Below are 12,310 nucleotides of genomic sequence, written 5' to 3'. Positions count from 1 at the left end.
TTTACTAATGTAAAACATAACACTCACAAATACATTCATAACAACTCCAAAATAGGATATGGTATTTCCTTTACCATCAATTTGGAATATATCTACCATCCTATTACTATATATATATATATATATATATGAGAATTCCCCTTTTCCCACTCCTGCATTGAATTAAAAAAAAAAAAAAAAAACCATATGAGAAGAATTTTAAAGTGATAAGATTTTTCATGGAAAATGTTTAAATAATGAGATTGATGCTTAATATGTAATCGTTCGATCAATTGAATTAAGTAGTAATTTGAAATGTGAAAATTGAGACAAAAGCGCTAAATATTATTGCATGTTATGAGAAATTGAGAATAATTTATCGAGTAATGCTAAGTATCACCTTTTTTTCTTTAATGTTATTAAGCTCCCACTCATATACATGGTTTTGGAGAGAAGAAAGTGCACTTTTGCATAAAGAGTAATACTATACTTATATTTTTTTACATTTATTTTTACAATTTTTTAATGAAATTTTAAAATTATTATTTAATTAAAATTTAATAAAAATTCATCTAAACTAGTAATAATTTTAAAACCCACCTTAAGAGAATGGAAAAATGAGTGTGAAAATTGAAAAAGAAAAAGTGTGGCATTATTCTTTGTGTAAAACACGGGTATGAAACATTAGACTTGACTTCTTTTATATTATTTTCTCGGTGTGGGACCAGGCTGGAATGACCTTAATCATGCCATATTTTATCCGCTTTTTGACTAAATTGATCAATGGACACAAAAAAAGTGGTAAAGTTTGGCTTTGTTAAATTGTTAATGATATTTTTATTTTTCATGAGAAAAAAATATATATTATATTATGACAAAGATAAAGGAACCTTTTTTTTTTTTTGGGTGGATGAAAAAGGTTCTTATTAAGGAAAACATACTACACTTTTATCATACTCTTAATTTATTGGACTAATATGGTAGTGCCGATACATCATTACATAAGGACTACTAGGCATTTTTAAGGACTACTAGGCATTTTTGAGAGACGGGGAATATAGTATTTAGTATTTTTCTTTACAAACACTCGAGCGTGTAAAGGTGGAACAACAACTACAAGAAGCTGCTAACAAAATAAAACCACATTTGCTCTTTGAGCACCAAACAAAACACTTTGAATTTGGTTTACATGTTATAGTTTTTTCAACAAATCATATTAATTTTGCTTTTTCTCTTTTTTATAAAAACTTTAAAATTAAATTTAGACAGTTAAAAAAACTACAAATACATATATTATATTTTTGTTGTTACAGCACTTAAGCTAAATCCAACCTTTATACCCTTCTAAACATCAACAGCTAAATCTATTATATGCAATTAAATTATATAAACTTAACAAATCATAATTTGGTTGCATTGGATATCTTAATGCGGGTCACCACAGCGCTTTTTCCCTTCATTTTTATCCTTAATACGATGACTCCTTTATCCCATCTTTCTTTTCTAACACGGCTTGGTTCTCTGTACTACAACTCCAAAGAAATTGCCAACAAGTTTTCAGAATTTTACACCCTAGTTTATTTTTTTCTTTTTTTTTTAAATAAGAGACATTAACAATTTTTAATAATTTAAAGAGACATTACCAATTTATTGGTAGTTTGATATATATTCATGCTTCCAAGACAGGATGACAAGAAACCCATCGCATAAAACAGAGCAATTAATGCATAGTTTTGTTTTTATCGTTCAACATAACATTAAAAGTTTCAAAGACATATACAGCAAAATGGTATATCAATATCGCTAGGATAACAGAGTACCAATTTATCACTTTGCTCTGCTGCAGCATGTGCTACTATGCTCGTCTCTCTTGAATGCAATCACAATAAAAGTAAATAATTTCTTTTTAAATTATCACTTCATTAACTTATCGTCCTTGGGAAAATTGGTTGGTCGAAATTTAAATCTGAATGGCACTTTTCGACACAATAATTACGTCGTCAACTTTAAGGAAGTTGCCAAGAAGTTGCTCATTTTCTTTTGACGCGTCATGTGTGTGAGTGACGAACTTGTATTCTTATTTATATATTATTTAATTAAGGATCTATGGCTAGCAGTTCTGCAATTCACTCTCAATTTTCTCTAGTAACTTCGTCCATGGCCTTTCACGGAGCTTCCTCGTCTTCGTCTTCCTTTTCCACCAATCATTGGCCTAATGATGTGTTCTTGAGCTTTAGAGGTGAAGATACTCGTGAAAATTTTACTGCTCATCTATATGCCGCTTTGGATCGAAGTGGAATCAACACCTACAAAGATGACGTCAACCTTGAAAGAGGAGAGAACATTTCGCCAACACTTCTCAAAGCTATTGAGGAGTCAAGGATTTCAATCATTGTGTTTTCTCAAAACTATGCATTATCCTCATGGTGCTTGGACGAACTTGTAAAGTTTGGGTTTGTTAATGAACACAACAAAATGGTAAAGTTTGGGTTTGTTAATTTATTATATGCAACTAAATCATAATTTGGTTGCATTGGATACCTTAATGCGGGTCACCACAGCGCTTTTTCCCTTCATTTTTATCCTTTATATGATGACTCATTTATCCCATCTTTCTTTTCGTTACTACAAGGAAATTGCCAACAAGTTTCTTGGCAGAACAAAGCAAAAAGAAAATAAATAAAAAACGATTGATGACGACTCAAAGCGAAAAGCCAAAGAAAAAGATGGAAAAGGAAGTTGGATAACTTGTTTAAGATTGCTTTAGAAAATTTAAAAAGTATTTTTAGTATCTCAAAAGATGTAAAGTTTTAATTGAAAATACGCAAATAATGGAATAATGAAGTGGATTAAAGTGCGATTAAAATGGAAATTGCAAGTTAAATACAAGCTAATTTGGTTCCATAACAAATTAATTAAAGGTTCGAAAACAAGCTAATTTGGTTGTAGAGGGGTGATGAGTAATTTGGTTTGCATTTGGATACCAATTAATGCGGGTCACCTCAGCTCACCTTTCTCAGCTCCCTCCTTTTTTTATGATGACTCCCTGTATCACTGCAAAAGCATGAAAAGATCAGCTTTAGCTTTAAGGAAGTTGCCAAGCAGTTGCTCATTTAATTCAAGAATTATCGCAATTCTCACTACCCTTCACCCCCTTAGTCAAAGGATGGATATTGGCATTGCAAATTTTTTAAGCTTAGAGATAACATTAAAAAAATGATGACAACACTCTAAACCCCATTTCCTTCTCTATGTTAGCATATATCAGGGGATTTTATTTCAGATATTTGATTTTAGTTGATCGTATTTGAATACATTCAAATAAGATACTATCTCATTTTATTATTATTTTCATCTACCATAATTCTCCTCTAAATCAGAGAATGTTATCTTGTAAATATTACCAACAAAATAAGAGAAAAATGCAGTCATTTGAGTTTTATCTTATAAACGTAAGTCATACACCGAACTACGTAAATTTTTTTTGTGACTATTTTCTTCATTCCATTTTGTCTTTTATTTCTTTTAGCAATATCTTTTTCTTTCCTTCCCTAAACTAAGAAAAAGCTATGGTGCTATAAAATATTTAAGAAAACACTTTAGCTTTCCTTATCCTTATTTTATTAAAAAAAAAAAAAAAAAAATCTTTCCTCTCTTTTTTCCTATCATTGATTTGAAAGAATATTTAAATGATAAGTTAAGCTATTGTGAAATGTATTTAAATAAGGAAGAAAAATGTAAATTGGTTTTCTAAACTTAGGAAATATCTTTTTTTTTTTAAAAAAAATACTGATATTGCTCAAAGGAAGCAAACAGGGGACAGGCCAACTAAAAGAGCAACAATAAAAGGAATTTATTCTATCTTTACAATAAAATAATTTATATAGAATACTTAAGTGTGGGATCCAAAACATGGTTCAAAATAAACCATTGTTGATGAATTCATTTAATTATACTTCATCATTTTCCTCTTTTTCTTGTAGGGTTTGCAATTTTCCCAAAGGACTACTTTACTAAGGCTCCGTTTACTTCGACGTAAAATGGTTTCCTTCGTAAAATATTTTCAGGAAAGCTATTTTCTTTGAAAATATTTTTCGTCGAAAACATTTTACGGCGTTTACCTTGTACATAAAAAATATATTTTCTTTTAATATCTTTTTTTATATATATTTTTTCCAATAAGGTCCCCGCCGGGACCTACACGGGACCTGCTCGGGACTTGACCGGGATCTACCCGGGACTTGCCCAGGACCCGTCCAGGACCCGCCTGGGATCTAACCGGGACCCGTCAGAGACTTGCCCAGGACCCGCCCTAGACCTGACTGGGGCCCGTCCAGGACCTGCCCGGGACTTGCTCAGGACCCGCCCAGGACTTGACCGAGACCTGACCGGGACTTGACCAGGACCCTGCTGGGACTTGACTGGGACCCGTCGGGACTTGATCGGAACCCACCTAGGACCCATCGAGACTTGACTAGGACCCGCCCAAGACTTGCTCGGGACTTGCTTGGGACTTTTCCCGGACGGGTCTCGGTCAGGTCCCAGGCAGGTCCCGGTTAGGTCTCGGGCAGGTCCCGGGCAAGTCCTGGGCAGGTTCGGGCGAGTCCCGATCAGGTCCAGGGCAGGTCCCAGTTAGGTCCCAGGCAGGTCTCACCGAGGTCCTGGGCGAGTCTCGATCAAGTCCCAGGCAGGTCCTGGTCAAGTCCCGGGAGGGTCCCGAGGCGAGTCCGGCGGAGTCCCGGTGGAGTCCCTGAGGAGTCGGTGGAAGCCAATGAGTTCAGATCCGATCAGAATCTGTGGCGAGGTCAGGCCGAGGTCTGAGATCAAGATCATTTGCCTAGGTCCCAGTGGTCCTGGGTGGGTCCCGGTCAAATCCCAGTCAGGTCCCGGGCTGGTCCTGGTCAGGTCTTAGGCTGGTCCCGGGAGGGTCCTAGGCAGGTCCTGGGTAGGTCCCGGTTAGGTCCCCGCAGGTCCTGAGCGGGTCCCGGTTAGGTCCTGGGCAGGTCCCGCCGGGGTCTCGGGCAGGTCCCGGTCAAGTCCCAGGATGGTCCCGGGCAGATCCTAGGCGGGTCCTGGTCAAGTCTCGGACAGGTCCCGGCGAGGTTCTGGGTGGGCCTTGGCAAGGTCCATCGATTTAAGAATGAGATGCTCATAGTCGGAAAATGGTTTTCGGTTTTCAAAATCGTAAACCATTTTCCAAAAATTAAATAAGAATTTTCGGTCAAAAGGAAAATATTTTCCGTTGACCACTATTTTACGTTGAAGTAAACACTGTAAAATACGAAAATCATTTTCTGAAAACCATTTTACGTCGAAGTAAACGAAGCCTGAGTATTAATGCAAGTCCCTCTCTTGGCCACATTGCACTACAGTATCATGTTTCATTGTCATTCTTATCTTTCAACTGTATTAACAATTATCTCTCTCACAAGTCACAACTTGTATGGTGTATATACCGCAAACTATTATTTATGATTTCCCAACATTTACAGTTCCAAACTATTATCAATACCGTCTTTTCATTTCCTGCATTCATCTTTCTTTTCCGAAGGTGATAGTAATTTCGTTGCATACGGATTGAGTTAAATATTTTTTTTAAAAAAATAAAATAGGGGTATTTTTTTGGAAGAATGATAGGAAAGTGGCTTAATTTCAATAAAATGGTAATTTAATGTATCTAATTAGTGTCACAACTGTCAAGTTAGGAGGCAAAATAAAAATAGTTGTTAGTTGAGAGGGCCGATGTATATTTATCCCATAAATATGTGGTTTTGATTTACTAATGAAATATTATTAAATGCAGGTAGGCTTCAAAAGCATAGAGTCAAAGGTAGGATGAATTAAAAAAAAAAAAAAAAACTATTCTCGGCAAGGGCTAATATTTCAATCCTCAATCTGCAAAGGACTAGGGTGCAATTATTTTGTTGTTTTAAACAATGGACCCACTTTAACTGCAATTTTAACGCGTGACTTCATATATCTTATCGCAGCGCTTTTTCTCTCATTTTTTCATCTTTATTTTCATGTAGATAGAAACGAAGTTGCCGACAAATTTTGCTCATTTTTCTTTTGACGCGTCACGTGTACTTGGGACCAACTTGGATTCTTTTCATATTATCAACGCGGCATCCACTTTTCTATTTACTTATTTAACTTGCTTTAGCTGACCCTTCTGCAATTCCCATCTCGATTTTCTCCAGTAAAAATAGTACTCTTGTAACTTCGTCAATGGCCTCTAAGGGAGCTTCTTCATCTTCCTCTTCCTCCTCTTCTATCACCTGTCAATGGACTTACGATGTGTTCCTGAGCTTTAGAGGCGAAGATACTCGAAACAATTTTATTGCTCATCTATACGCAGCTCTGCGTCAAAAGGGAATCAATACCTACATAGATAATGACCTCGAAAGAGGAGAGAACATTTCTCTAGCACTTCTCAAAGCTGTTAGAGAGTCAAGAATTTCAGTCATTGTACTCTCTCAAAACTATGCATCTTCCTCGTGGTGCTTGGATGAACTTGCGACGATCCTTGAGTGTAAGGAAAGAAATGGACAAATTGTTCTACCAGTGTTTTACAACGTAGATCCATCGGAAGTACGACATCAAATAAATAGTTTTGGAAAAGCATTTGCCAAACATGAAAAAAGATTCAAAGATGATCAAATGAAAGTGCAGAGGTGGAAGACAACCCTGACACAAGTGGCTAATTTGTCCGGGTGGAATTTAAAGAATTACAGGTATTTCTAACCACTCTTTTTATTTTGTCATAAATAATTTTAAATTTATTAAAACTTTCATTTACATCAAGATCATATTTTGAAATTAGTCATTCACAAAATGTAATTTTATATATCTTGTATTGGTAGGAATGAGCATGACTTTATTCAGAAAATCATTGAACGGGTGAATTCGATATTAGTAAAAGAGACACACTTTCAAGTTGCCAAGAATCCGGTTGGAATAGAGTCTCGTGTACAAGATGTGAAGTGGTGTTTAAATATAAATAAGAAAGATAGTACATGCATGGTAGGGATCATCGGAACTGGTGGAATTGGTAAGACAACATTAGCCAAAGCCATTTACAACTCGATTGCTTCCTTATTTGAAGGTAGTTGTTTTCTTGAAAACATTAGAGAAACTTCCAACCAAAAGGACGGCATGATCCATTTGCAAAATAAACTTTTATCAAAGATCTTAGGAGGTTCAAGTCAAATGGTTGACAATGTTGATCAAGGAGTTACTTTGATAGAGAAGAGGCTTCACCTAAAAAGGATACTTTTAGTTCTTGATGATGTGGATGAGTTAGTCCAATTAGAAATGTTAGCTGGAAAAACTGATTGGTTTGGCTTAGGAAGTAGAATCATTATAACAACAAGAGATAAACATTTACTTCGTGCACATGATCCAGTTAAATCAATTTACTTTGTGAATGGGTTGGATCATGATGAAGCTCTTCAGCTTTTTTGCTGGAATGCCTTCAAAAGTGACAAACCTAATGGTGGTTATGTAGAAGTCACAGAAGATGCAATATGTTATTGTGGAGGATTGCCACTAGCTTTATCAGTGCTAGGCTCTACTCTGAAAGGTAGAGACATACTCTATTGGAAAAGTAAATTGGATGAGTACAAAAGAATTCCTCATTGTGATATTCAAAAAATACTTAAAATAAGTTTTGATGGATTGAATGAAAATGCGAAGAATATTTTCCTTGACATAGCATGTTTCTTCAAAGGAAAGAATGTAAAATTTGTTCGAGAAATGCTAGACAGTTGTGGTTTCCACTCAAATACTGGTATCGACGAGCTAAAGGATAAGTGTCTCATAACTGAGGATTGGAGATCGTTGATCATGATGCATGACTTGTTGCAAGAAATGGGTAGAGAAATTGTTAGACAAGAATCCAAAGAACTTGGCGAACGTAGTAGGTTATGGTTTCATGAAGATGTTCGTTATGTCCTAGAAGAAAATACGGTAAGAATTTTGTTAAAAATACCTTTTAATTTTACATTTGTTTCTTTATCATTAGTTAATAAGCTACTAGAAAAATATTGAGCTTCCTTTTTCTTTTTCTTTTTTGGCATAAAAAAGGCTGAAAAGTTACATGCAAATATATGTGCATGGATACATATATGCTCCAGAAAAGAATCCAATAAGTAGAGTGGATTTATTTTTAAAACTAAAATAAAATTATACCATAATTACAATGGAGTCCGACTGTTTAATTGGTTGTGTTTTTGTAAAACCATTTGCAAAATTGTTTCCTAGATAGTTAATTTATCACGGACTCTCTTGAGAATTCGCAAAATAATAATTTTCTTGAAGTTAGATGTTTATGAGACTTCAAGTGTTGGATATTCATGTAAAAATAGTGATACTCGTAATAAAAGAAGAACTTGCGTGAGGTCAATCCCTCCTTGAGAAATTTTTTTTTAAAAAAAAATCCAGTAAGAATTGTAAAGATTATAATGAACTTTTTTTCATAGTTTAAATATAAGTTTTGGAAAATAATTTCTTTTAATAAAAACACATTTTTCATAACAAACCATAAAATATTTTGTAAAAAATAAAATAATTTTTTTTAGAAAACGTTCTACACCTTTGTAAATACAAAAACACAGGCTCACATTCTCAAGTGTGGAGGCTGGTCGGTCTTATTATTTATGATCAAAAACAAAATGTATAAAAAAATGAATTGAGACCCAGCCCCTGCGTGCCAGTCGTGGAGGTCAACATTCAAAAGGTTTTTTTTTTTTTTTTTTGCTTTTCACTTTTTTGTTTTATTTTATCTTGTTTTGAAAACTCTTTTTCATTTTTGGTTTTTATAATATTTTTAATTATGAATGACCAAATTTCTATTTGTGGACAATATTATATACAACATTTCTCAATTTTTATTGTGTTAAAAACTTTTTTAAAAAATCTAAAATTTAAACACAACTTTACTAAACATGCCCTTTACTACTTACTTGGTAAATGTTTCAAAAAATTTTCATTTCTAAAACACTGGCAGTTGCGCAGTGGTAGCCTGCCACCAATGAGCAACATTTTTTCTTAAAAATAAAATAAATTAATGGGCTGCTTCTCTCAATGATTTGTTATTCATTATACAATAACAAGTAAATGGAAACTTGACCAATAATATTACAAAAGAGCTGAACAAATGGAATGCTTTTAATTATGAGGAAAAAAAGTAAAATGATCATGTGTAACTCCTTTTATTCAAAGATATGCCCATTTTTTATGAGTATCTTAATTTTTATTTTTTGAACGAGTGTAATATTCTCATTATGTATATATATAAGACATTAATTTTGAGAATGTGACTGATCAGGGACATTCCAATAATAAAAATAAATTACTCATTTTGAAAATCTATATAAAAAAAAAAAAAAAAGAAAGAAAAGAAAAGAAAGAAGAAGCAATGTACAAAGACAAAGCAGATGGATTATCAGCTTCTTCCTTTTTACCAAGTAATAAATGCATATACCTATATACTTATAAAAATGGAAATAAATTTTATCAAGACTAAAATTATAGCTCTAGTAAGTGTTAAAATATGGAGAACTTTATGTTATGATTTTGTGGATACACTTTAACTATACATTTTTTTGTTAGGCAACAAACAAAGTTGAGGGCATATTGATAGATTTTCCTGATCTAGACCTGATACACCTGAGTCTCAAGGCCTTTAAGAAGATGAAAGGGCTCAGACTATTTATAAGTCATAATGCACGTCTTACTGAAGAACCTAATTTTCTATCTAATGAGTTAAGAGTGATAGATTGGGTTGAATATCCTGGAGAATATTTTCCACCCAATTTTCGTGGAAATAACCTTGTGATTTTAAGAATGGCTCATAGTCGAATCAAGATATTGGAGGGAGTTCAGGTAAAATTTTTATTTTAATATTTGTATTTTTAAATTCTGCTATTAAGCTTCTTTAAAGGTTCAAACTAATTTATTTCCCTTTTTTTTTTTTTTTCTTGACAGCATTTCCAAAACTTGACAACTATGGATTTCTGTAACTGTAAATTCCTTGAAAAAATTCCTGATGTTTCAAGGATCCCAAATTTAGAGTCGTTAAAACTTGTTGATTGCAAAAATCTAGTTGAGGTTCATTATTCCGTTGGATTCCTTGATCAGCTTGTTGAGCTAATCATTACATCTTGCTCTAATCTTAGAAGTTTTCCAACAAGCTTCAAGTTGAGATCTCTAAAATATCTCAAATTTTCTGGTTGTTCAATGGTTAAGAACTTTCCTGAAATTGAGTGTCAAATGAAATGTTTAGAATATATCCACTTTTCTCAAACTGGTATAGAGGAACTGCCTTCATCCATTAGGTACCTCGTTGGGGTTAAAAAATTACATCTACAATTTAATAAACACCTTATGAATCTTCCACATAGCATTTATATGTTGCAACATTTAGAGGAACTTTTTCTCACTGGTTGTTCTAGTTTAAAAGGACTCCCTTCATCGATTGGGTGCTTGGTGGGTGGGATAGAGAAATTAAATTTATACTGTTCCACAAATCTTAGGAATCTTTTAGAATCAAATTTCATAAGGGCACATGGTTGTGGCTTCACGTTGTACCGTTTAGATCTATCAAGGAGTGGTATTGTTACCCTTCCTCGATGTATCGAAAGTTTTGTTGGATTGAAGTACCTTGATTTGCATGAATGCAAGCAACTCCGAGAAATTCTAGCACTTCCACCGAATGTAATAGACGTGAATGCTTGGGGTTGCGTGTCCTTGGAAATATTTTTAGAAGAACCAAGAAGATCTCAATTTTTTAATACATGTGTCCCACCATATCCTTTGCGGGTTGGAACGGTATCTTCGGTACTGCAATCATTGGAACAGAAGTTTCAACTTGAATGCTCTTTAAACAGTTTGGAATGTCTTGTTCTAAGCGATAGCGCTATTGTAAGCCTTCCTACACTGTTCAACAGATTTTTTCAATTGAAAATCCTTATCTTGGATCGTTGCAAGCAACTTCGAAAAGTTCCAGAGCTTCCACGAAATATATTACGTGTAGTTTTGCGTGGATGCACGTCATTGGAAAGACTTCCATTTAATAATATATACGATTTACCAAAGCTTAGCGGGATTGACTTCTCCGATTGCCCTGAACAGATAGGGAATGCTGTACACGATCAATTATTCAATGAGGCATCTCTCTCTCCCTCTCTCTCCCTCTCTCTCTCTCATCTCTCTCTCATATATATATACATGTTAGTGTGTGTCTTGATTTGTAGGTTGTATCACTGAAAATTTGTCATATCCATGTAACAGGGACATCCTAAGCTTCGTGTATTTCAGTGTATATGTCCGGGAAATAGGATTCCAAATTGCTTCAGCTATTGTAAAGAGGTTTCAAATACTAATCGGTGTGAAATAGATACCGGGCCTCTATATTTGGATTCAGAGAAAAAAACATTTGCTTTCTTTGCTGTTATTGGACCGACATATGATGGACAAGATGAAGGTCTTTTTCATGTTCATGTTCAAGTCATCAATAATGGTCAATCAATCCATTCTGATATCTCTATGCTGACATATGAGTCAGCCAGGTCAGATCGTGTATGGTTATATTACGGAGATTCATACTACTCTCAGCTAAAGACGGATGATCTTCGAGTTATATTTGAATTCAGGAATGATTCAGCATCACTGTTCTTTAAAAGTTGTGGATTTCATATAAAACAAAGATATGAAGGGACTTGAAATGATGATGATGATGGCAACTTGGAATCCAATTGGTGCCAACAACAAAAGAGGCATTCTTCGCTCCAGAAAATTTGATAGCTGCTGAGATCTAAGACATGAAATGCTTCTCAGCACCCTTGTGGTGGACTCTACCAACATGGCAAACTCGTCCTTCATTGTGTCAATCCCATCATTACAAGCACCAGCTTGTGTACTCTGACTTTTGCCAAGGAATTTCAAATGCAGAGGATATGCCTCTTGGTGAATCCCAATTACATCAATCAAATCACCCCAAAACTTGGGTTATAATAATGTAAGTGTTTCACATATTACAAGTCAATTTTGGGTGTACACATAATATTGATGTTGATTGTGGCGGTGTGGGTTTGCAAGGGTTTCATTGCAGCTTCTTGTCTTGTTTTTTTTATTTTTTTATTTTATATATATATATATATATATATATATATATCCCTTTTATTAAAAGAAAATTATTTCAATAAGCTAACTTTGCTACAAATAAGAAGCTACCCTTCCTTAGGTGGTCTGTCTTATTAATTGGTTTCTTGCTCTTAGCCATGTTGGTTTCACAACCTGGCTCATCCACTTGAGCATTTTTATTACCCTT

General features: G+C 34.4%; 1 protein-coding gene across 1 annotated transcript; it reads left to right on the top strand.

Annotated features, from left to right (window-relative positions):
* The first annotated feature begins 6,174 nt into the window (after positions 1 to 6,174).
* LOC132184727 (disease resistance protein RPV1-like) lies at positions 6,175 to 12,025 on the top strand. The gene is made up of 2 exons (XM_059598461.1): positions 6,175 to 6,713; positions 11,272 to 12,025. The coding sequence occupies exons 1-2, from the start codon at positions 6,208 to 6,210 to the stop codon at positions 11,375 to 11,377; spliced, it is 612 nt and encodes a 203-aa protein (XP_059454444.1). The 5' UTR covers positions 6,175 to 6,207; the 3' UTR covers positions 11,378 to 12,025.
* The last annotated feature ends 285 nt before the right edge of the window (positions 12,026 to 12,310 follow it).

This window comes from Corylus avellana, chromosome ca6 (assembly GCF_901000735.1).
Source record: "Corylus avellana chromosome ca6, CavTom2PMs-1.0".
In the NCBI taxonomy this organism is placed as follows: domain Eukaryota; kingdom Viridiplantae; phylum Streptophyta; class Magnoliopsida; order Fagales; family Betulaceae; genus Corylus; species Corylus avellana.
Note: the sequence above shows the minus strand (reverse complement) of the source record. Positions and strands in the feature narration are given on the sequence as shown.

What these genes read in the sequence shown, in the direction of transcription:
- LOC132184727 (XM_059598461.1), top strand. Translation starts at nt 6,208, where the DNA reads ATGGCCTCTAAGGGAGCTTCTTCATCTTCCTCTTCCTCCTCTTCTATC. An exon ending in TGGAATTTAAAGAATTACAG is followed by an intron (nt 6,714 to 11,271) that starts GTATTTCTAACC and finishes TCCATGTAACAG; the next exon opens with GGACATCCTAAGCTTCGTGT.